The 22,764-nt window shown below is 36.2% G+C and overlaps 1 protein-coding gene across 1 annotated transcript; it reads right to left on the bottom strand.

Annotated features, from left to right (window-relative positions):
- Positions 1-1,961: 1,961 nt before the first annotated feature.
- On the bottom strand, positions 1,962-16,572 carry LOC121740624. Its single transcript, XM_042133359.1, has 4 exons — positions 16,301-16,572; positions 3,594-3,840; positions 3,093-3,257; positions 1,962-2,532 (listed from the first exon to the last, which is right to left on the bottom strand). Exons 1-4 carry the CDS (start codon positions 16,449-16,451, stop codon positions 2,265-2,267), a joined length of 831 nt encoding a protein of 276 aa, XP_041989293.1. The 5' UTR covers positions 16,452-16,572; the 3' UTR covers positions 1,962-2,264.
- Between the last annotated feature and the right edge of the window lie 6,192 nt (positions 16,573-22,764).

The raw sequence follows: 22,764 nt of genomic DNA, 5'->3' as shown, positions 1-22,764 counted from the left end.
AATTATATTGCGTGATGTCAAAAATGGACCCCAACTCAGCATTATACGGAACCCTTTTACTGACACTTCGATGTCTGTCCGTCTGTCTCCAGGCTGTAACTCAAGAACCCGCGCTATAGCTAGACTTCTGAAATTCATTTCAGAGATTGTGTATATTTTCTGCTGCCGCTACAACAATAAACACTAAAAATAAAATAAAATAAATATTTAAGAGGAGCTCTCATACAACAAACGTTATTTTCCTGGCCTTTTTTGCAAATGGTAAGAGCTAGGCTCTTGAAATTTACACAATATCCTTAATTATATTTGTTCTTTAATAATTAATAATAAAAACAAATAAAAATAAATATTTAAGAGGGCTCCCATACAATAACACATTTTTTTCCTACTTCGCTAACGGTACGGAACCCTTCGTGGGCGAGTTGGACTCGCACTTGACCGATTTTTTATAGTAAATAGTTTTTAGAGGAATCCTACTATCCTACTAATATTATAAAGGCGAAAGTTTGTTTGGATGTATAGATGTATGGATGTATGGATGTGTGGATGTATGAATGTTTGTTACTCTTTCACGCAAAAATGGCTGAACGGATTTTAATGAAACTTTACAATAATATAGTGCTACTAATATTATAAAGGCGAAAGTTTGTTTAGATGTATAGATGTATGGATGTATGGATGTGTGGATGTATGGATGTTTGTTACTCTTTTACGCAAAAATTACTGAACAGATTTTAATGAAACTTTACAATAATATAGCTTAAACATCAGGCATAACACATAGGCTACAATTTTAATCGACTTTCAAAATGGGGGAGGTGTTATGTTCGTTTTCTTATGTTCAACGATTACTCCGCCGTTTGTGAACCGATTTTCAAAACTTTTCTTTTGGTATATATCCCAATTTGGTATATATATATACATATATATACCAAATTGGGATGATACCCTATAGGGTATCATCCCAATTTGGTATTATATTCACAAAAGTGGTGATCTGATGAAGGATCCACAAGTAATCGAGGGAACTCCTCAAAATTTATAGGTAAACATGTGGTGACTTCAGTTTCGTGAGAAGTATTCTAAGCATATGCTACCAACAAGTAAGATTTTGCACCGAGGTATACCTGGTATACCGTGTTTCGGAAGGCGCTGAGAGAACTCCTGATTCTTTATAGATACGAGTACAAGTTTGGGAGTTTTGGCGTTGTTTTAAGAACGGAAAGCATAATATGCTACTACGAGTATGCAAATTAAATTCATCATCAACATCATCATCATCACTACCATATTATACCATGTTATTGGAACTTTTCATAGTCTTTTAGATCGAGACTCGAGTTTGTCAAGCGATAATTAAAAAAAATCTATACCTACCTAATATTATAAACCTGAAGAGAATGTTTGCTTGAACGCGTTAATCTCAGGAACTACACGTCCAATTTAAAAACTTATTTCAGTGTTAGATAGCTCATTTATCGAGTAAGACTATAGGCTAAGACTAATACGACCGAAGAAACTCAGGAAAATGTGGGAAAAACGGGGAAAATATTAGAAATTACGAACTACTGGAGCAATTTTTATGGCAATATTTGGCACAGATATAGAGTAGACCAAGTGAAGGGAGGGACATAAGCTATTTTTTATGGGAAAATGTACGGTTTCCGTAAAATACTAATTTACGCGGGCGAAGCCGCGCGGGACATCTAGTATTTTATAAAAATACCAATTTTCGTAATTGATTTATTATACGAGTGCATTATTTACATATTTTATATACTTACAAAGAAATTCATTATTTAGGTATGCAGAGAGTTTGGTAAATCGATATCATAATGCCGCCTAAAGAAATACAAAAAAAAAAATCGGTACCTACTATTCCACCAAAACGTTATACTTATAATAAAAATATTATTTATTCTAATTTTACCAAACACTCTGTATTATATATGGCTTTAAATGTAATGGCCTTTTCACAACTTAATATTTTAATTAATTATTTAAAGGGAAACAGTACACCACAATGAATATTTTCATTTTTCACTTCAAAACATTCTCTTATTTTAGTTGGCCAGTCATTATTCACAACACCTTGCAGCGCAGCCAACCTGTATTTCTGATACAGGTACTACTCCAAGGACAACAAAATCTGCAAGAGAGTAGAGGAGCCCTGCAGAGCGACAGACACGAATCTCCGGTTGCACATGGCCTGGCTTTTGTCGCATTCACACAATCTTCTTCGCAGCCAATCTGCAATTCTTGTTCTAATCGAAGGCAAGCAAGTTCTGCAAGAGCGACAGTGGTGAAGCTCTGCAGTACGGCCGATGGCCGCGGCGTGGACACGAGTATCTCTGGACGCACTTGGCGAGTCGTCTGTCGCATTCGCACAGTCTGGCTGCGCAGCCGATCCTGTAGTTCTTCACTGAACACTGCGGCTCGCCCCAGTTGCAGCTCCAGTAGTAGGGCTGCAGGTACACGGTGTAGACGGGGCAGGAGATACGGGAGTAGCACTCGTCGTGTAGCTTGCAACAGCTGGAACAGACACAACAGACCGTTTGTGACGGTGGTAAAATAACAACTCGGTATTAATTGAGGAAAAGATAGAGCGAAGCAACATACACTTTTTTATTTTGACTCTACATCATGTAAGATTTTCTGATACTATTATTGTAGGAGTTGTCGGAGATATTTTTAAATAAGTATCTAGAGTCTAGACTCTAGACCCGCTATCCCCAACCCGCCAACCTGCCGGGACTTTATTTGTGGCCCGCGTGATGTTAAACAATTTTGAAATTCACGCCCACCGGCAAAATAACGTAAAGTGTACGTGATAGTCGTTAAATTTTTTTCACTTTTCATCGTTAATTTTGAAGAATGTAATTTTTTAAATCTAATTTTTTTGTTGCGGCCCGCGACACCTAGATCAAACCTGAGAATAAGGTTGGGGACCTCTGCTCTAGACCATAAAAATTGGAAGCTACATACTAGGATATCATAATGATAGCCATAGCTTAATAAGGATCCTGAGAGTTTGAGTTCCTTAAATGTAAAGTAGCTTCGCTGTATTGCGCCAGGTTTCACCCGAAACTTACTTATCAATGGCATCGGTAGGTCTGCCCTTGCCCAGGAACCCGCAGTAGCACCCGTAGCCCTGGTAGGACAGCGGGTCGCACCCGGAGGCGCAGAGCAGCATGTTGTACAGGTGCACCACCCCGCGCTTGCCGCGATCAGCTTTGTATTGCTTTGGGTCTATCTCCCTGAAAAACACGTGAAGATTTGAAGAATTTATCGTTTGGTGGAGTCGATATAGATGGTCGTTACTGAGGATGTTACCATCGATATTTTCGTTTTAACTGTATATGAAGTAATAGGAAGTAGATATTAGGTAGCAAGATATTTTCAGGTTAAAACAAATAATATTAAGAAATAAAAGCAAACCTACAAGTCCAGTACAAGTCTTAAACTCAAGAGTCTACAAATACGGCTAAGCCATAACTACTAACCTAACAACCTAAATTAATATTATGTAGTAGATTATGTACATCAAATTGATGGCGTATAACTAGTTGAACAAATGTAAATTAATCACTTGCCTCATTCCATTTCGGTAGTCCGCCTCGGGGATGGAAAGTCCAAAGGGATCGTGTGCGAACCCGACGAGTAACTGCTCCTTGCTGCTAATTTCATCATCCACCCTGTACACGTTATTTTCTTTGGTATCCTCTGCGCTGTAGCTATAATATGGCCTATCACTAGCGTCGTATGGCGTATTTTTCCCGTATGTTTGGGCGTGCCGCGTGTTGTTGTATTCTTTGAAAGTAACACGTCTTGACTCAATATCTGAAACAAACATATTAATATTTCATTTTTTAGGTAACAAAGAAAAATATGACGCATGCAACTCCAACTATTGCGCCGCAATTTTTGCGCGAGAACCGTACATTTTCCGCAACGGACAGACTTTCGAACAGTTTATATTATTAGTTACGTTTAAGGTTATCATGTTCAAAAAGGGCTTCAATGTTCATCTGGAGATGTTTCAGCGTTTCCAGACGTCCCGATTTTGGCGGGACGTCCCGATTTTTTCATCAAAATTAAATGTCCCGCGCGGGACAGGCTCAGTCCCACTTTTCAGGGAAAGCCCGAACGTACGTGCAGCGTGCTGAGAAAGAAAGGTGCGTAATGGGAAGTCTAGGGGAGTATTTTCTTTGGCTACTTTTGCTATTTATTGTCACGTAAACGTTATTTTAACGCAAAAAAAAATATAAAAATTCCAATTTTTTTTATTATTTTTAATTTGTCCCGCTTTTGACTGAATAATCCCGCTTTTTCACTTCAAAAAATTCCTGACTTGGCACAAAAAAATCTGGCAACGCTGAGATGTTTATACATAGGCGGTGTAACATTAAGTGCGATAGAGTCTAGAACTCTACAAGTGTCAAGCGTGATATAGATTCCCGAGTCCCAAGTCCAGACTCCTTTGACTCCTCAACTCTCGTTTTTCATGGCGGATAGTATTATGGCATAACATTCAATGAGCACGTAACACAATCCACCGTGTGACCCATTGCGGACGCTGATAAAACGTCACGCACTAAATATCCTCCAACAATCGTCCCTAATTGTACACACAGAATGGATATGCATTCATTCCGAGTATCAAAATGAATGGTCTCAATCACAAATCTAGAGGATCGTACGCCATTGTGGTCTTATTGGTAAAGTACTGTTTTTGATACGATAAGATACATTGTTCGAAGAATATTTCAGTTAATAGATTTTTAGGTATGTTAAACAAAAATAGCGATTTTATATATTTCGAATAGGTTTAACGATTCGAATTTTACAATTTATTATTACTAGCTGTTTGACCGAGCTTTGCTCGGTATTCAATAAAACACGAATAAGATTAATAATAGTTATAATAGCATAGAATACTGTAATGAAATAAGACTGTCACATCAATTACGGAAAATTTTCAACGTAGGTATTAAATACATAGAATATTTATTTATTCCTAATTCATTGTAACATAATGATAGCAATATGACTGTAGTCATTGTAGATAAATAGTAAATCCCACGACAGTCGACAAGATTACTCAATTAGGTTCAAGACCTTTAGGTTCATCTTGTTATTACCTTGACATTATGGGTATTAGAACTTATTAGCCATCAGGTATAGTCAGCTTACGAGTACAAAGGGGCAGAACTGATAATTATGGGGAAATTCTATGTTCGTCTTTCTTAATATGCATTTTTAGGGTTCCGTAGCCAAATGGCAAAAAACGGACCGCTTATAGATTCGTCATGTCTGTCTGTCTGTTTGTCCGTCCGTATTAAATATTTTGTATGTATCTTATATGCTTATTGCTTAATGAATAAAATAAAATAAATAATTGATAAAAAAAATATTGCTTTCATCTATATATTAATACGTGAGCCAAAAACTTTGTACCCCCTTTGACGAAAAATGGGGAAACGTAGGTGAATGAAATTTTGCACAGTTGTAGTTTATATGGTGAAGGAGTGCATCGAGCTAATATTATTTTGAAATTATGCTTTTATCATACATTTTTTAACTAATAAAGGTATACACACACTAGGAAAATGACAGATTTTTGAGTGACAAGCCTATACATACGAATTATACTCTTTTATTTATGGTTGAAGTCTGTTGACAACAAGGTGACAAATTGAAAATGGATTATAGTTTTTTTATTGAATCTTAGATACTATTAGACAATGCTTACACGGCCAGTCTGAGATCAGCTGAGTCCCAGAGACAAGAGTTGAAAAAAAATATGATAAAGTCAATATTTTTTTTACAAAATATAGGTAGTAGTCCTAATGTCGTTGAAACTAAGGTCGAATTTCGACCATTGGGCGATCTCTAATAATATTATATTGCTCTGTGTCATTCTTACGACCTATACTAATTATGGTACAGGAGCCCTAGATTTTTTTTATTACTATCAAGCTAATTTTTTGTGAGTAGCTTAATTTTGATAACACAAACATTTTTATTTGCGAAAAATCTCGAAAGTGGTAGCTAACAAAGATAGAAAAGATTTAATGCTTTTAATCAAAGAAATAATTAAAAAATTTATTTCAAGTTGATCTGTACGAGATCCTATCCGATCTGCCTATGAAAGTCACAGCAATTTTTTTTTGCTATTACCAAAATTGTGCTGACTGTACTTGTTACAACTAATATATATTCTGTGACTGTACTAGCATGACAGACAAAAATTAGCGAGAATTGTTTTCGACACTATAGCCAGAGTTTGAACTTTGATAACATGGGATTATTGTATAATGTATAATCTTGATTTTGTTACGGAACATCTACTCATTAGCAATAAATGAGCTCTGAGCAAAGACTCAAAGAGTTTTTATTTTTCTTTACACTTCCCAATGACTTTAGCACCTGTTCTGTGATTAATCGCTTCTAGTTTAGTTTGTAGTTTGTGCTACTGGAATTCAAAAACATAGTATGTTTGTGATCCACTAAATATGTCAATAAATTGCAACAAATACTCAATCTTGACCCAATGCAATGTTTGTTTTGTCATAACGAATTCATAAGTAGGCTCTAATGATTGCGTGTTTGACCAAGAACGGTGTGGTGTCAACTCAAGTAAGTGGTCGTGGAAGTCCATGAAAAGTTCACATAATATTATCAAGCCTCATAACTCATACGGACACCGGTGACCGCGACAACAATAGAATAAAAATAGATTTCCAAGAATCCGCGATCGAAGGTTATACTTTATTTCTTACAAAATAAAGTATAACGTAAAATGTAGCCAGTAGGACTGTGTAGGGTACGCAATAACGAAAATATTTTGTTTAACATATTATTATCAGTTAAAAGTGCGTCGTGCTTTCACACTTAACATTGGCAGCACCTAATGCTCTTTGTTGTGGCTTTGTAGAATCGGGGATTCACCGAATATACATAACTTACAATTTATTTTTACCATAGTTAGAATTTTGAAATATATTTTTGCTCTAACTTCTTACTTTTTATGTATAGTTATAAATCATAATGTTATGGCTAAAATATCGTTAATTTTAGAAAAACGACGGTAATGGGAGTCAGAGAATAATGGTGGTCAATGTTTTAACATCTAGACAAAAATAACTGGGTACGCAAACGAATATCGCTAATAAAGACTCGGGTAGTGACTGCCAATACCCCCTTTTATTAATATGTTTACTGATTTTAACCGATTTGAACCGTAAACTTTTCCGGGATGGAAACTGTCTTTTGTTATTTCCGAAGACTCAAAGTATAGCTCGAGTTTTGTGTATTTTCATTATATAAAAATACACAAAACTCGAGCTATCAGTTCAGCAGTTTTAGCGTGAAGAGGTAATACAGACATACGTGTGTATGTCTTTATGTTTAAAACCATATCCATACTATACCAATCCTTACTAATATTATAAATGCGAAAGTGTTTTCGCCTTTATAATATTAGTAAGGATTGGTATAGTATGGATATGGTTTTAAATACGTTCTGGTAAATTATGTATGTGCAGGTCAATATTTTTACACGCTTCAGTAAAATTTAACATCTAGTCTCTACGCGACCGCAATTTAGAGAGCCCACCCGCACTTTATTTAGCTGTGAAATCGTAAATAGAGTTGTAGAGTGATTTAGTATTAGAAATTAAATAGAGTCTAAGTTAGGATACGTAGCCAGGTATTCCCCGTATACCCAATATTATACAGGGGACGCTGCCAGCTATTACAAAACTGCTGGCAGGCCGACCCTGGCAGCGCATCGTGCTTATACACGGGAATGCACCGAATATGTCAGTATAGGTCGGCCTGCGATCAATCCAACCATCGGCCTTCCATAGTACATAGGGACCTTTAGATCCCTATATATATAGGTACATTGTCTATGGCAGTGGCTTACAAAGTTTTTGCTGGCAGAACCCTTTTAAGAGGTAACATTTTTGACGGACTCCCAAAATTGTTTTGTCTTTGAATGAATTGTCTCCCTGCTAGGGCTGGTGTCTGAAAGCATTTCTAAAAACATTTTGTGTTTCGCGGAGCACACTTTGAGAATGGTTGGTCTATGGAGATGATGATTGATGAATAATAAGTATACGGTTTAAAGTATAAACTATTAAAAGACTTTTTTAAAAAGGAACTGCAAACATCTCTAATTCTATACGTACGGCACGGCTTCGTAACTCAGTCGGGGTGTATCTAGTGAGCCGTAACTGAGGCAATTACATGAGTATTCCGAATTCACAGCGTTCTACTCCACCAGCGCCGAGTACCTCCTAGTTAGTTACTAGAGATAGGTAACAAATATCAACATTTTGTAATAAGTTTAATTTGCAGAATTTTAGTAACCTTAGTGCCGCACTCAGAGACATCATAGTTAATAACTGTAATTAAATTAAGATTTTGACATAAGCCCCATTATCTGCTGTCTAACTCTTCATTAAATTGAAGTTTAATCGTCATCAAATGTCTTTGAGAATGCATTTAGTAAGGTTACTATTATATTGTAAATAAAACTCACTTACTATAAAATGTTAATATATTTTGTAATCTTAGCTACGAGCGTATGTCCACACTATGCGCTTTCGTCTTCAATTTTCGTCATCTTCTTTCATTCAACTTTCGTTTTGGTGCATTCAACAATAATTGAATGCATCAACGAACGCAACGCCAACATTGTCATTTTTGTTTTTTGGATACGGTCAGAGGGCATGCGGCGCGTTCGCTGTAATTGACTGCCCTATAAGTTATAACGCATGCCCTTGACGAACAGAAAAAGGCACAGTGTGGACAAAGCTATTATGTGATGCTGGGTGCATGCACCTTTACTGTTATGACACTTAGAAGTATCAAGAATGATACGAGGGGCATGATTACTTCAATTGTATTATAAAATACAGGTAAACCACTAGCGACTGTCACTGGATAAATTATGGGCGCACTTCCTCATACTTTTATTCACACAATTAAAGTCGTTGCCATATAAAGGCCGTGGTACACTGAACTACACTCCCGCTGCGTTTTTGTTCGCATTCTACTACTTTCACGATCGACAAGGTTAATCAATAAATAAGATATAGAAAAGGTTACCCGAGAATCGAGATTCGTCCACGCACAGGTTCATATAGCGCGCCGAAATCGTGCATTCGGTGATGTAAAGTGTAAACTGTTCTTAGTCCTTTACGATGACCCAAAGTATACATACAAAATTTCAGAATTACTGTGTACCACGAAAGCTTTTGATTCGGAATTTTTCCTAAGTAATAGTCTTCACTTCACATAGATAGATATGGAATTGGTAAAAATTGAAATCTCTTAAATAGTCACAATCTTCAATTATAATTTACATGATTCATTAATGATTAACTAATAATTACTTGTAAACAATGAAGTAAGAAATAAGGTTTCATCATTCATGATAGTAAATTGTTTATATCTGTGTGCATTAGTAATAAGTACTAATGAAACAAGTTCAAGAACAACTTATACACGCTAACAGCTTGCATTGTCTTTATAGTTATCTATTTATCCAGCTATCAATAATAATAATAAATTGCTGGACATTAATAATTTAGTTATTGTTTTGTATTTAATTTTATTCCTTGTTAACAACATTTCATTCAAATATGCTAATTGCTAGTCATTTGGAATAATTCACGTTTGATCGTTTTCTGTTAAGTAGGTTATGAAACTGCACGATCGATTTTAAAGAAATTGAATACAGATGTAGAGTCTACCCCGCGATAGAATATGAATTTTTATCAAAGTCTATGGCTATTCTGAAACTCTTTTTATGCAGATAACGTCGCACAAAGTACCAACATTCATTAGTCATTAATATACCTTATCTACTTATATCAGCATATTAAAACTAATACGTGATTTGCCATATTGATAGATACGTTTTTGTACAAACCCAAATGGGCCTTGCAAAGCTTTCCCAAGGTTTCTTAAAAACCCAAAATCATAGAGCTATGACATTTATGCAAAACACTACCTATTACGTCTGATTATAATGTCATGACTCATGTAACATATTATAATTTATTTCGGATAAGGCCCCAATGCAATATTAGGAACTACAGATAACAATCTTTATCCTACGGATTCGTCCGCGTGAATTAGGACACATAGGAAGCAAGCGTCAATTCTCTGTATTTTAACCCCCTTATTGCACTCTAACCGTTGCACTCAGAGATATTTAATTGTGATTAACCTTCAATTTAATAAAGTGTTTGACCGATAATGTGTGGGGCTTATGTCAAAATTTTGAATTAATTACATTTAAGTAAGCAAATTAATGTTCCATTCTGAGTGCGACAGTTAGACGAATCCTACTAATATTATAAAGGCGAAAGTTTGTTTGGATGTATAGATGTATGGATGTACGGATGTGTGTATGTGTGGATGTTTGTTACTCTTTCACGCAAAAACTACTGAACGGATTTTAATGAAACTTTACAATAATATAGCTTATACATCAGAATAACACATAGGCTACAATTTTAACCGACTTTCAAAATGGGGGAGGTGTTATGTTCGTTATCTTATGTTCAACGATTACTCCGCCGTTTGTTAACCGATTTTCAAAATTTTTCTTTTGGTATATAGGGTATCATCCCAATTTGGTATTATATTCACAAAAGTGGTGATCTGATGAAGAATCCATAAGTAATCGAGGGAACTCCTCAAAATTTATAGGGAAACATGTGGTGACTTCGGATTCGTGAAAAGTATTCTAAGCATATGCTACCAACAAGTAAGATTTTGCACCGAGGTAGACCTGGTAAACCGTGGTTCGGAAGGTGCTGAGAGAACTCCTGATTCTTTATAGATACAAGTTTGGGAGTTTCGGCGTTGTTTTAAGAACGGAAAGCATATGCTACTATGCAAATTACATTCATGATCATCATCATCACTACCATATTATACCATGCATCGTCCCATGATTATGAGCCTGTTATTGGTACTTTTCATAGTCTTTTAGATCGAGACTCGAGTTTGTCAAGCGATAATTTAAAAAAATCTTTACTTATAATATTATAAACCTGAAAAGTATGTTTGCTTGAACGCGCTTATCTCAGGAACTACAGATCCGATTTAAAAACTTATTTCTAATTTCAGTGTTACAAAGCTCATTTATCGAGTAAGGCCAAAGGCTATATTATTATCACGCTACGACTAATACGATCGAAGAAACTCAGGAAAATGTGGGAAAAACGGGGGAAATATTAGAAAGGGTTTATCTCACGAACTACTGAAGCAATTTTTATGGCAATATTTGGCACATAATATGTACATATATAGAGTAGACCACGTGAAGAGAGTATAGCTATTTTTCATCGGAAAATGTACGGTTTTTGTAAAATTCCTAATTTACGCGGGCGAAGCCGCGCGGGACATCTAGTATCTATATATATAAAACTCAAAGGTGACTGACTGACATGGTGATCTATCAACGCACAGCCCAAACCACTGGATCGATCGGGCTGAAATTTGGCATGCAGGTAGACATTATGACGTAGGCATCCGCTAAGAAAGGATTTTGATCAATTCCACCTCCAAGGGGTTAAAATAGGGGATGAAAATTTGTATATAATAATACTTTTTAACGCGAGCGAAGCCGCGGGCAAAAGCTCGTTACATTATGTAACTGTAATTACTTGAGTGTAGATTTTGACATAAAGGGCTTATGTCAAAATCTACACTCAACTCATCTATACATTATCTATCTGTCAAACTCTTCATTTAATTACAGTTAAGTAATTAATATTCGTCTCTGAGTCGTAAAAAAAAGTTCTTAGCGGTTGCCTACTTTTTAAAAAGACTAATATTTTACTTTAATATATTGTGTGCAAATTTTCGTTTTGCCGATGTTCATTGAACATTTTGTGTAACAAACAGCGTAGCAAACAAACTTACATTCACCATAATGTTTAATAATACAGGGACTTTATAGAAGGTATCAATTTCGTAGGCGTCAACTTTAAATACTAGCAAGGTTCTTCTTCTTATGGTTCGGTAGAATATCCTTCGACCTCTTTAGAGGTTGTATTATTTTGATGCCTAAGGCTGAAGTCTCGAAACCAGCGAGCAGCGTTGCGGGAGCGGCGCGGCGGCGACGCGGTGCGTGAAAATATAAAATTATAGATTTATATGGAGTATGGACAGGCCCCGAAAACCGAGCGACTCGAGTCGAACTAGACTGTTTATCACTATCCATATTGGTACTTTATGATTGACATATACACGCGATTACGAACGTGTAGTCAAGCATATTGGATGTCACTTATGCATATAGACAGCTTCGCAATCAAGGTCATCTTGAGGTGCTGGTTGGCTTCGGGCGACATGAAGCAACCGCAGACGACGTGTCGTCGCGACACTACTGGTTTCTATGTATTTCTATGAAATACCTTTCGCAGCTAGTGACAGGAAGTTAGCGAAGTAGTGACACTTTTCATAGAAAAACATAGAAACCAGTAATGTCGCGACTCGCGACGACACGTCTTCTGAAGTCGTCGCGTGTCGCTCGGCTTCAACCTGTACCTTTATGTCCCAACGTGGTAAGGGGCCTTTCCAGGTTCTATAATTTTTTTTATCATGATTAGTTACAATAATTATGGAATGTTATTTTGTTTTTATGTGCTATTTTCCGTTTGAAGTCAATGAACCAATATTTCGCACTGATTAAGCTTTATTTTGAAAAAGGTAAAGGCATTGAACCCATTGAATTGACCGTTGCAATGCAATTATTTAAGACTTGCTGTATACTCACTATAGAGGCTCTATGTTTGTTTGTAGTCAAGAAACTACAGTATTTATGCATATAGGAAATGCAAGTATAACTTAGTGGCTACGAATAATAAAAACTAAGGAATCGTAACTCCCATACTATTAACGTTTTAAATTTGGTTCCTTTTGATCTATCATGTAACGTCAGCCTAGTACCGCTCAAGGTCACCTAAATATTGCAAATGTATTTGCAATATTTAGGTGATTTGCAATATTTAGATTTATAATATTGAAATGTGTACCTAAGGCTCGTGTAGGTACACTTTTTTGACAAGTATTGTGGAGCATGTTTTTTGACGGAGTTACTTTTCCTTAGTTTTTATTATTCGTAGCTTAGTGGGTTAAATAACATATAATATACAATACAATTACGTATACAGGTTGTGAGGGTTAACAAAGTTATCCTTAAAACCATCAAATGAGCCCGTCAAAATGAACAACTTTTACTACGAGAACAATGCTGGGAACTCAAAAAAATCCGTCGTCATAACCATACAGATTGCCGGAATCGACCATTTGTATGGGTATGACGCCGTCGTCAAAACAATGCCCAGCACTCAAAAAAATCCGTATTTTTTTGAGTTCCCAGTATTGTTCTCATAGAAAAAGTTGTTCATTTTGACGGGCTCATTTGAAGGATAACGGTGTTACCCTAATACCCAGTATACTGGGTGCAATGCAACAAACAAAGGGTAGAAGCATGGAGCTAATATAGAGGATAGAAGACATACAATATATTATTATAGAGAACAAATACTTTTGTTTACTTTTCGTCCATACAAAACTCAATGAGACAGAACGTCCTATGTATGAAACAGCTGATTTTGCATAGACAACAGTAAACTATTGGTAATATTTGTTTATTAATGCTTTTTTACGTATAAAACGTATAGTGAATCGCATTAGGTACAATCAGGAAAGTTGATTCCTAGGCAAATGGAGGACCTAAGTAATTTGGCCGGATTTCAAACCTATCAGACCGATCACAGCTAACATTGATTGACATAAGCCGACCAAATGAAATAGGTCCGTCAACTGCTTAGGAATCAATTTCCTCGATGGTACAATGCAAATGATATAATTGGAATGTAGAGCTAATAGAATATTTTGCCTCACATGGAAGTAGAGTCAGTTATTGACGTAGTTTCTAGGGAAATTTGTTTATAGAGCTATTTGTAGAAAAATAAATTTACTTTTTTATTTATCTCTATCTCCGCCATTTTTGTCATTATGATTAACGAAGGAAAGGGGGACTCTCGGTAGGGTAACTCAATCTCTATATCATATAACATACACAATGTGTTCCGTCTTTCTAGGCAGAGCAAAATATGAATGAAAACTAATAAAATGATTTAAAAAAGGAAGCCTCATGGAAAAGAAAAACTTTTTCTAGAACAAAATGTTTTTTCTTACATACGGCCGAGTGTACTCCCATACATAGACAATACCTAAGGTCAGGCTAGGTTCCTACCGTGTTATTAACATAAATACTCGACTTAATGGCATACGTGGAAGTATATAAAATTGTCACTGTTTGTTTACAAATTGTCGTTTCATCTTTTTTATTGTTATTTTATTCAGGACACACACCGATAGCACGAATACAACCTATTCATTAAAACCTTTAAGAATAAATATAGGCAAAATTGGAATAAAGTTATAGTCGTGTTTAGTTTGTAGTGAATCATTTGCGCAATGTGTGCTGTATAATATTACGAACTGTGACATCTAGAAAAAAGTTAAAATGGTTTAAAATTTCAGTTGGTACCTATAGACCAGAGGTTCCCTAAACTTATTTTGTCTACTGCCCACTTTGAGAACAAATTATGTTTTAGCGCCCCTATTGTTTCAATTTTTAATGCATCCAGATGAAATAAATAGGGGCGTTGTGAAGAGGCTTGCCTCTTGCCTGAAACTTATGCACCACGATCTGCATTGTTTAGTTATCTTTCTAATCTTTGTTTGTGTATGAATTGTTCTGTATCTATGCGGTAGGTATTTAAGATTTTATATGTTATTTTATTTTTATGCTCTTTTCCATAAAATATTTGTATCCTCAGTTTGTGTCTGTTTATAAATATTAGACGCCATATAGTTCTTCTTCTTCTTCCTTTCATCATGGCGGCCTTAACAATTTCCCAATTGACAGAATAGCCAGTAATGAGCCAACAGGACTGAGTGTGTATTTTTCAAAGTTTTTGTATATTATGTACAATTAGTGTTTTTGTTTAAATTAGTGTTAGCTTTTATTGTATAATTATAAGAGTATTGTATAGTTTTTGCCTTTATTTTGTGGTGAAGTCACTCATTGGCCCTTGCAGAATACCAGTGCAGTGAGCTAGCTAGCTGGCTGCTGCATACAGCTGAGCTTAGGCCAATTTTGACATCACACAATATTATGTATGTATTGTGTACATATTGTGTTGTGTGGTGACAAAATAAAAATGTTCTTATTCTTATTCCTTCGGTAAACTCACTCACTCAGCGAAACACAGCGCAAGCGCTGTTTCACGCTGGTTTTCTGTGAGAACGTGGTATTTCTCCGATCGAACCGACCCATTCGTACTGAAGCATGTCTCTCCCACGTCTAAACGGTTCAGTGGTTTAGGCGTGAAGAAGTGACAGTCAGACAGTAGTAATATAAGTATCGATGTCGTTAATTACAATATGTAATTACGACATCGATATTAATATTAGCCACATTTTTTAAAATTTAAGTCCAACTCTACTTCGCTTGACTTAACTATGCAATGTTTTTAATTCCCCATGCAAATCAGCTCTACCATGGCGAATAATTACGGCAATAGATTTACGCAACGTAAAATAGACGCCGCATTGAATTTTTCTCTTTGGAATGGTTTTAGGATTTAGGGTCCCGTACCCAAAGGGAAGAAGGGAAAAAACGGGACCCTATTACTGAGACTTCGTTGTCTGTCCGTCTGTATATATCCAGGCTGTATCTGTATGTGTAATATTTAATAATAGTTTTAATATTAAATAAAAAATAAAGAGGGGCTCTCATACAAAAACACAAATTTTGGCCTAGTTATGCTAGTGTTATAATCGTACGGAACCCTTCGTGCGCGAGTCCGACTCGCACTTGGCCAATTATTGTAACTTATTGTTATGTCTAAGTTTGTTTTGTATTAGGAAATAATATCGCTATCGCTTTGTACACCACACTAGGTACATCACAGATATTTTGTGTTATGTAATTAATTGATCATAATACTATACCTAATATAATTATTATTTAAAAAATATCTCATAGTTAATTTTTAACACTTCAAATGCCTATTATATTATGTATTTGCTATGTAGATTGTAGTATAATATAAGTACGCAGTTTGTGAAGTTAATATTATTATGTATAAAGGTAAAATAATTAGATTTTGCATTAATTAGGGCAACAAGTACTTATATCAAATTATATCTTATCATTAATATTAATGGAACAACTTATTAAATCACTGCTCACCTGTTACACTAAACACAAATGGCACATAAACGAAACACACAAAAAAGCCCGCATGTAGAGTCGTAAAACTGTTTAATTTTCTTACTGTCCTGATGAACCATAACTCGTATTTCTCTACATTGTATCGAATTGATGAACTTTTGAAATTCATTTTTAGTCCATACCGTTAATGATCATTATTTAAAAAAAAACAATGTTCGATTTTTAAATCGAGCGCGCTTTTTATGGCGCGCTAGCGCGGTGCGTCTCGTGCGTATTGTGAATCGCATGGTTCGGAAGCCATGCTGGCCGGCAATGCAGCCTCACGAAAGATGGTGGTAACTGGTAGCCTTGAGCTCTGTAAGATCACTTGCATCTGTTTCCGCCTCATATATTTACTTCTCTATATTATAAAACGTCCGTAGAGCTACTAATAATGGATTATTATGGTTCGCAATCCATCCGTACTAATATTATAAATGCGAAAGTGTGTCTGTCTGTCTGTCTGTCTGTTACCTCTCCAGTCCAAAACTGCTGATCCAATTTTGCTGTTTGGTAATTGGTACGAAGATTCTTTGAGTCACGGGAAAGGATGTAGGATATTTTTGATTTCGGAAAAAATGTACGGTTCCCGCGCAATATACGATTTTTTGTGCAACAAAGTTGCGGGCGTCATCTAGTATCCCAATAAAGATAGATTTGGCGCTAAACAGAAAGCACAAGGTTTTCTTTTCTAAATATCTACTGGTACGTGAGCGGTCCAAATTCCACGCAGCTGATGTTATGAATTTTTTTTAATTGCATATTACGAGGGCTGCTATTTATGTATCCGGAATTAAAAAAAGAAACAAACATATATCATTTAATATGGTTTTATTGCTTTTCAAAATATTCGCCGCGATGATCGACACACTTTTGCATACGCTGGAACCAATTTTCATAGCACTTTTTTCATTCTGATTGAGGTATCTCCAAAACGTGCATTTTGAACGCATCAACAGCCTCTTCGCGGCTCGAAAAACGTTGACCACGTAATTTGTTCTTCGCGTATGGAAATAAAAAGAAATCGTTAGGTGCCAAATCAGGGCTGTACGGCGGATAACCAGTCAATTCGATCTTTTGACCCTCCAAAAACTGAGTTGTTTCAGCTGAGGTGTGACAGCTAGCATTGTCGTGATGTAATATGATTCTGCGTTGTCGGTTGTCCTTTCTTATTTCTTCAAAGACTTCTGGTAAACAAATGGTCGTATACCATTCAGAATTAACCGTTTTACGATTCTCTAATGGCACTGTAGCCACATGTCCATTAATTCCAAAAAAACAGGCGACCATTTGCTTCAAAGTACTTTTTGCATGAGTAACTTTTGTTGGTTTCGGCTCATCTTGGAACACCCACACCGTTGACTGTTGTTTAGTTTCGGGGTCATATGCATAGATCCAAGATTCATCACCTGTGTAGATATTATAAACGGCTTTTGACGTACCACGGTTGTATTTTTTTATCATTTTTTTGCACCAATCGACACGAGCCCGTTTTTGATCGATTGTCAAGTTGTGCGGAATCCAACGCGAACATATTTTTTTTACAGCCAAATGTTCGTGTAATATCTTATGTATGCTCGTCATACTTATGCCTAAGGACGCCTCTATCTCGCGATATGTAACATGACGATCACGCATTATTAGTTCCCGCACAGCATCTATATTTTGTGGGACAACAGCTGTTTTTGGGCGACCTTCTTTATTTTCATCCGTGAGCATAGACCGCCCACGATTAAACTCACTGTACCAGTGATAAACAGTGGTTTTTGATGGTGCTTCATCTCCAAAAGTTGCGGTGAGTTGAATAAAGCACTGTTGTTGATTTAGCCCACGCCGAAAATCGTAGTAAATCATTGCACGAAAATGTTCACGCGTTAAATCCATGGCAAATGAAGACACGCAATTTTCAAAATGACGCCACAATGGAAAAATAATTGACAGTCACATGAAACAAAATGTATTCTTCAACCAAAGAGTTCTATTTTCAAATGTTGTAATTACTTTTTAAATATTGTTCTTGTAAGTGGCCAGTTCCGGATACATAAATAGCAGCCCTCGTATAATTTGCTATGTCATACATTCGTATAGCAGTGCAAGGTCGATGAGCTTCATACATACAATTAATATGCCTAAACTTTTTTATATAAAAACTAGCTGTCCCGGCAAAGTTTCGTTGCCATATTAATAATAAAGTAAGTATTTCGTCTCGAATTGTAATAATTTACTATTATTTATTCAACAAATGCACTTATAATTATAAAAAGTACCCAGTAGCCGATTCTCAGACCCACTGAATATGTATATAAAATTTGGTTAAAATCAGTAAAGCCGTTTCGGAGGAATACGCAGCCTAACATTGAAACACGAGAATATACTTATAGTTACTTATGTGCCTCATGCTTCTTTTTGTTACATTTAACCAAACATTAAATTTTGTATCTCTGCTATAAGTATATCTATTACGAGTGGCGAAACAAAGCATTGTTTGCATATTTTTATCACACAAAGATTACATGTCGATCATTTTTGGCGGTCAAATCAACATCTCATTTCAAAGTCAATTTAAACAAAAGCGCAACGGAAGTAGCTTTAATTTTATTTGTACTTCGGTTTTCAATGAACTAGTTTTACATACGACCTCTGTGGCTAGTGGATGAGTTGGTAGCTTAAGCCGGGGGTCGCGGATTCGAATCCCGCCGACGGAACAAAAAGTTTTCAAAGTTCCTGGGTCATGGATGTGTATTAAATATGTGACATCATATAATAAAAATGTTAAATATAAAAATATCTAGATTTTTTTCCCCTCATGTCCCTTTGTTCCCTTTAATCTTAAAAAAAAACTACGCAACGGATTTTGATGATATTTTCAGTGTTAGATAGCCCATTTATTGAGGAAGGCTATAGGCTTTATTTTATCACGCTAAGACTAATAGGAGAATGTGGAAGAAACGGGGGAAATTATTTGAAAGGGCTTATCTCGCGAACTACTGGAGCAATTTTTATGTTATTTGGCACAGATAAGAAGTAGACCACGTGAAGGCTATCGATTTTAATCATTTTTTCAGTGGCTATATATTTTATACCCGTGTGACGCCGGGGCAGGTCGCTAGTTAAATATATTTCTGTTGTCTGGTACCCCGTACCCGTAACACAAGTCTTTGGTACTTAGCACGGGGCTAGACTCACATGGTGGAAGCGTCTATGGATATTAAATGTTAACGATTAAAGGATAAATATTACCATTACTATGAGAATTGTATCTTGTACACTTTTAATTATTGTAAGTTATATTAATGTATGATGTACATTTACATCTAACAGATACGAATGGAAAATGGACTCGAAAGCAGATAAATCGCAAGTGCTTGCGTTACAAAAAGTTTCAAAAGTAATTTAATAAAATAAAGGATTAAATTAAAATTATTATTACTCTGTGACCTATACAGCTTACGGCGACCTATATCATATTATAACTGTCTAAAAGGAGATCCTTTATCCAAGACATCATCGCTAATTATACTAAAAAGTTGAAAAAAAAAAGGTAATGGTTTCCATACCTTCTTTTTATGCGCAGGGGAAACCCTTTATGGCTAGGGTGAGGGGGATGTGCCTCAGTTAAGCTAAAGCACCCCGGGGGTATGTGGGACTGCCGGCAAGAGCGCCGGGCTTACCCACTAAAACCACCTGCGGTTCGCCTTCAGCCGTAGAAAGGAAGGATGTCCCGGATCTAACAAACACAAGACTCCCTCCACGACCGGCCGGTCTACCTCAGAAGGGACTGGACTTCCATACTAATATTATAAATGTGAAAGTCTGTTACGTTTTGTTGAAATTTGGTATGAGGTAGTTTGAGTCCCGGGAAAGGACATGGGATACATTTTATGCCAAAAAAAAGTACGGTACCCGCGCGATAAACGAATATTATTGGCGCAACGGTGTGGCGGGCATCATCTGGTATTAATAAATCTATACACATACACATATAAATAAAATTGGAGTGTCTGTTTGTAATATTGAAAGAACTGTTTTTTACTACTTGCATATGAATGTATATGCACTACATACACCAAAACAACATTTTTACAATTTTTGTCCGTATGTCTGTCTGTCTGTCTGTCTGTTTGTTCCGGTTAATCTCCGAAATGGCTGGAGCGATTTTGACGGGACTTTTTTTGGCAGATAGCTGATGTAGTAAGGAATAACTTAGGCTAATTTTTAACCGACTTCTGAAAAGGAGGATGATATATTTTACTTTTTTTGTATGCAGTTGACGCGGACAAAGTCGCGGGCAACAGCTAGTGATAAATAAAATCCCACCAAAAACATGAAATGTATAAAAACGACAAGCCTAATGCCAATCTATGCAATCTATCCATCGTAAAAAGTTTTCAAGCCATTTGTTAACATCGAAGATATAGGGGGTGTGAAATAGCCGCGAACCGCTTCGAGAAAAGTATGGTACGGCCGTGCCTTGGCTTTAAGGCTTGTCTGGGGACTGGGGCACTGCCGTGCCCCCAGATTCCATACATTTATGTCTCAAGCTTCGTCGCCGAAATATTTAGCAATGAGCCATTTAGCAAAAGGCTTTGCTGTTAGTTTTTCCGCAGGCACTATTTCAATAACGGGCTGCGTTGACCAAACCGAATTTAAAACCAAAAAAAATATTTGTTCCGAGGTGGCAATTGAACCCACGACTGCAATCCATTATAGATGCACGCGCCGTTCTTTGAGAGCAGACGAGATAGAAGTTAAGAAGGACATGGCGGAGTTCGAAACCATAGAAGATAGCGAAAATCTTGGAAAATTGCAAGGTTGATTTTAATACAATCTAAAACAACATAAAAACATTTTTGTTAAATATACTTGACTAAAAAAAACTAGGCCTTTACATCCGTTGTGGATGATTTATACAGTATTTTTTAGAGCGAAGTAACCACTTCTCAAATATTGTAGTGCCTAGGACAAGATTTTTAAATGTCCGTATGGTTGCCCAAGCGCATATGGCATTCTCGCATCATAGTCGGCCTAGTCCAGAGGAAAGAACTAGTCAATACGTCTGGGACCAACTATGTGCGGGTTTCCTCACGATGTTTTCCTTCACCGTACGAGCGTCCGTATTATGTACTTGAGATCAGAAAATGTCTCATAGGTACACGCCTCCACCCGGGTTCGAACCTGCACTCTCTAGGAGTGCGAACCGAAGGTCTACCCATTAGGCCACGGACGCTCACACTATTTGACTAAGTACCCAGGTTACTAAGTACCCAGGTTACTAAGTACCCACACATACTAAAGTAGGTAGTAAGATTGTTATGCCAATTATTTGTTACGTTTTAATTGGGGGAGCCGTCCAGAAGTAGGCGCAATAAATAATGTTCTTATGTAGGAATATGTCAGCTTTCCCTTTAAATACAATATGGGTATTGTTAAGGACGGGGAGCTCTGTATTTTAGGTAATTTTAAATATTTTATACGGTCTTTTAGCTTGTTTAAGAATTACAAAAGTATGAATTGCTTTTAAATGCTGTTTAAATTAAGTAAAAATGTGGAATTATGTTTTATTTGGTAAATCAAAAAAAATACTGAAAATTATATTTGTTATTATTAAACTAGGCTAAATACGGTTTCGGTGACAGTGGCTGGTTTTTAATGAAACGGAAAAAGTGTGTGCGCAGTATATAAGAGCACTCTTTATTCCTTTACTATTAAACCCAGTAGGATGGACGGCAAACAATATACAATTTATATCTGAATTCTATTTTTCCTCTCGTCTCGCATTAACATTTGAAATCCCATATTTGATTGCGGTAATCTGGATCACAAGTTATAGCATTATGCGTTCGAGCGAGCAGCGTCGCGTGTGGTACCTAGGATAATTCGATAAAATACAGTTAAATGATGCTAGTGGTTAAATATAAAATAGTAATGTAATAACGTTAGAATGGCTATTTGGTCCTTTAAGATCACAAAACATCACTTTTTGAATCTTCGAATCACTGTAAATTCAATTTTGAGTTATTTCAGTGACATTCATTAGAGTTTCGTACCCAAAGGGCACTAAAAAAATATGTTACTCCGTCCCCCGGTTCTATCTCCGCAGCAATTTTCAGCCATATCGGTTCAGCCGTTCTTGAGATAAACTGAAGCGATTTAAATATCAAAACTTATAATATTTTAACGTCCGCTCTAATGAGCTCTAATCAGCGGACGTCAAAATATTTTAGTCAGCACCTAATGGTGCTGACTTCTGAGTAACAAGAATTGCGAGGATCATTTGAATTATAAAGAATTCAAAACAGGTAAAATGCAAATAGCGCTTAACTTATTCCGCAATAGTTTTTAAGCCACTTGAATATCTCTGTGTGCTTTTTGAGTGAAGAAATTACGATAAATTAATGAAACCAAATGAATTAAAATAAATGAAGAAATAAATAATATGAACT

Source organism: Aricia agestis, chromosome 3 (genome assembly GCF_905147365.1).
Source record: "Aricia agestis chromosome 3, ilAriAges1.1, whole genome shotgun sequence".
Classification (NCBI taxonomy): domain Eukaryota; kingdom Metazoa; phylum Arthropoda; class Insecta; order Lepidoptera; family Lycaenidae; genus Aricia; species Aricia agestis.
Note: the sequence above shows the minus strand (reverse complement) of the source record. Positions and strands in the feature narration are given on the sequence as shown.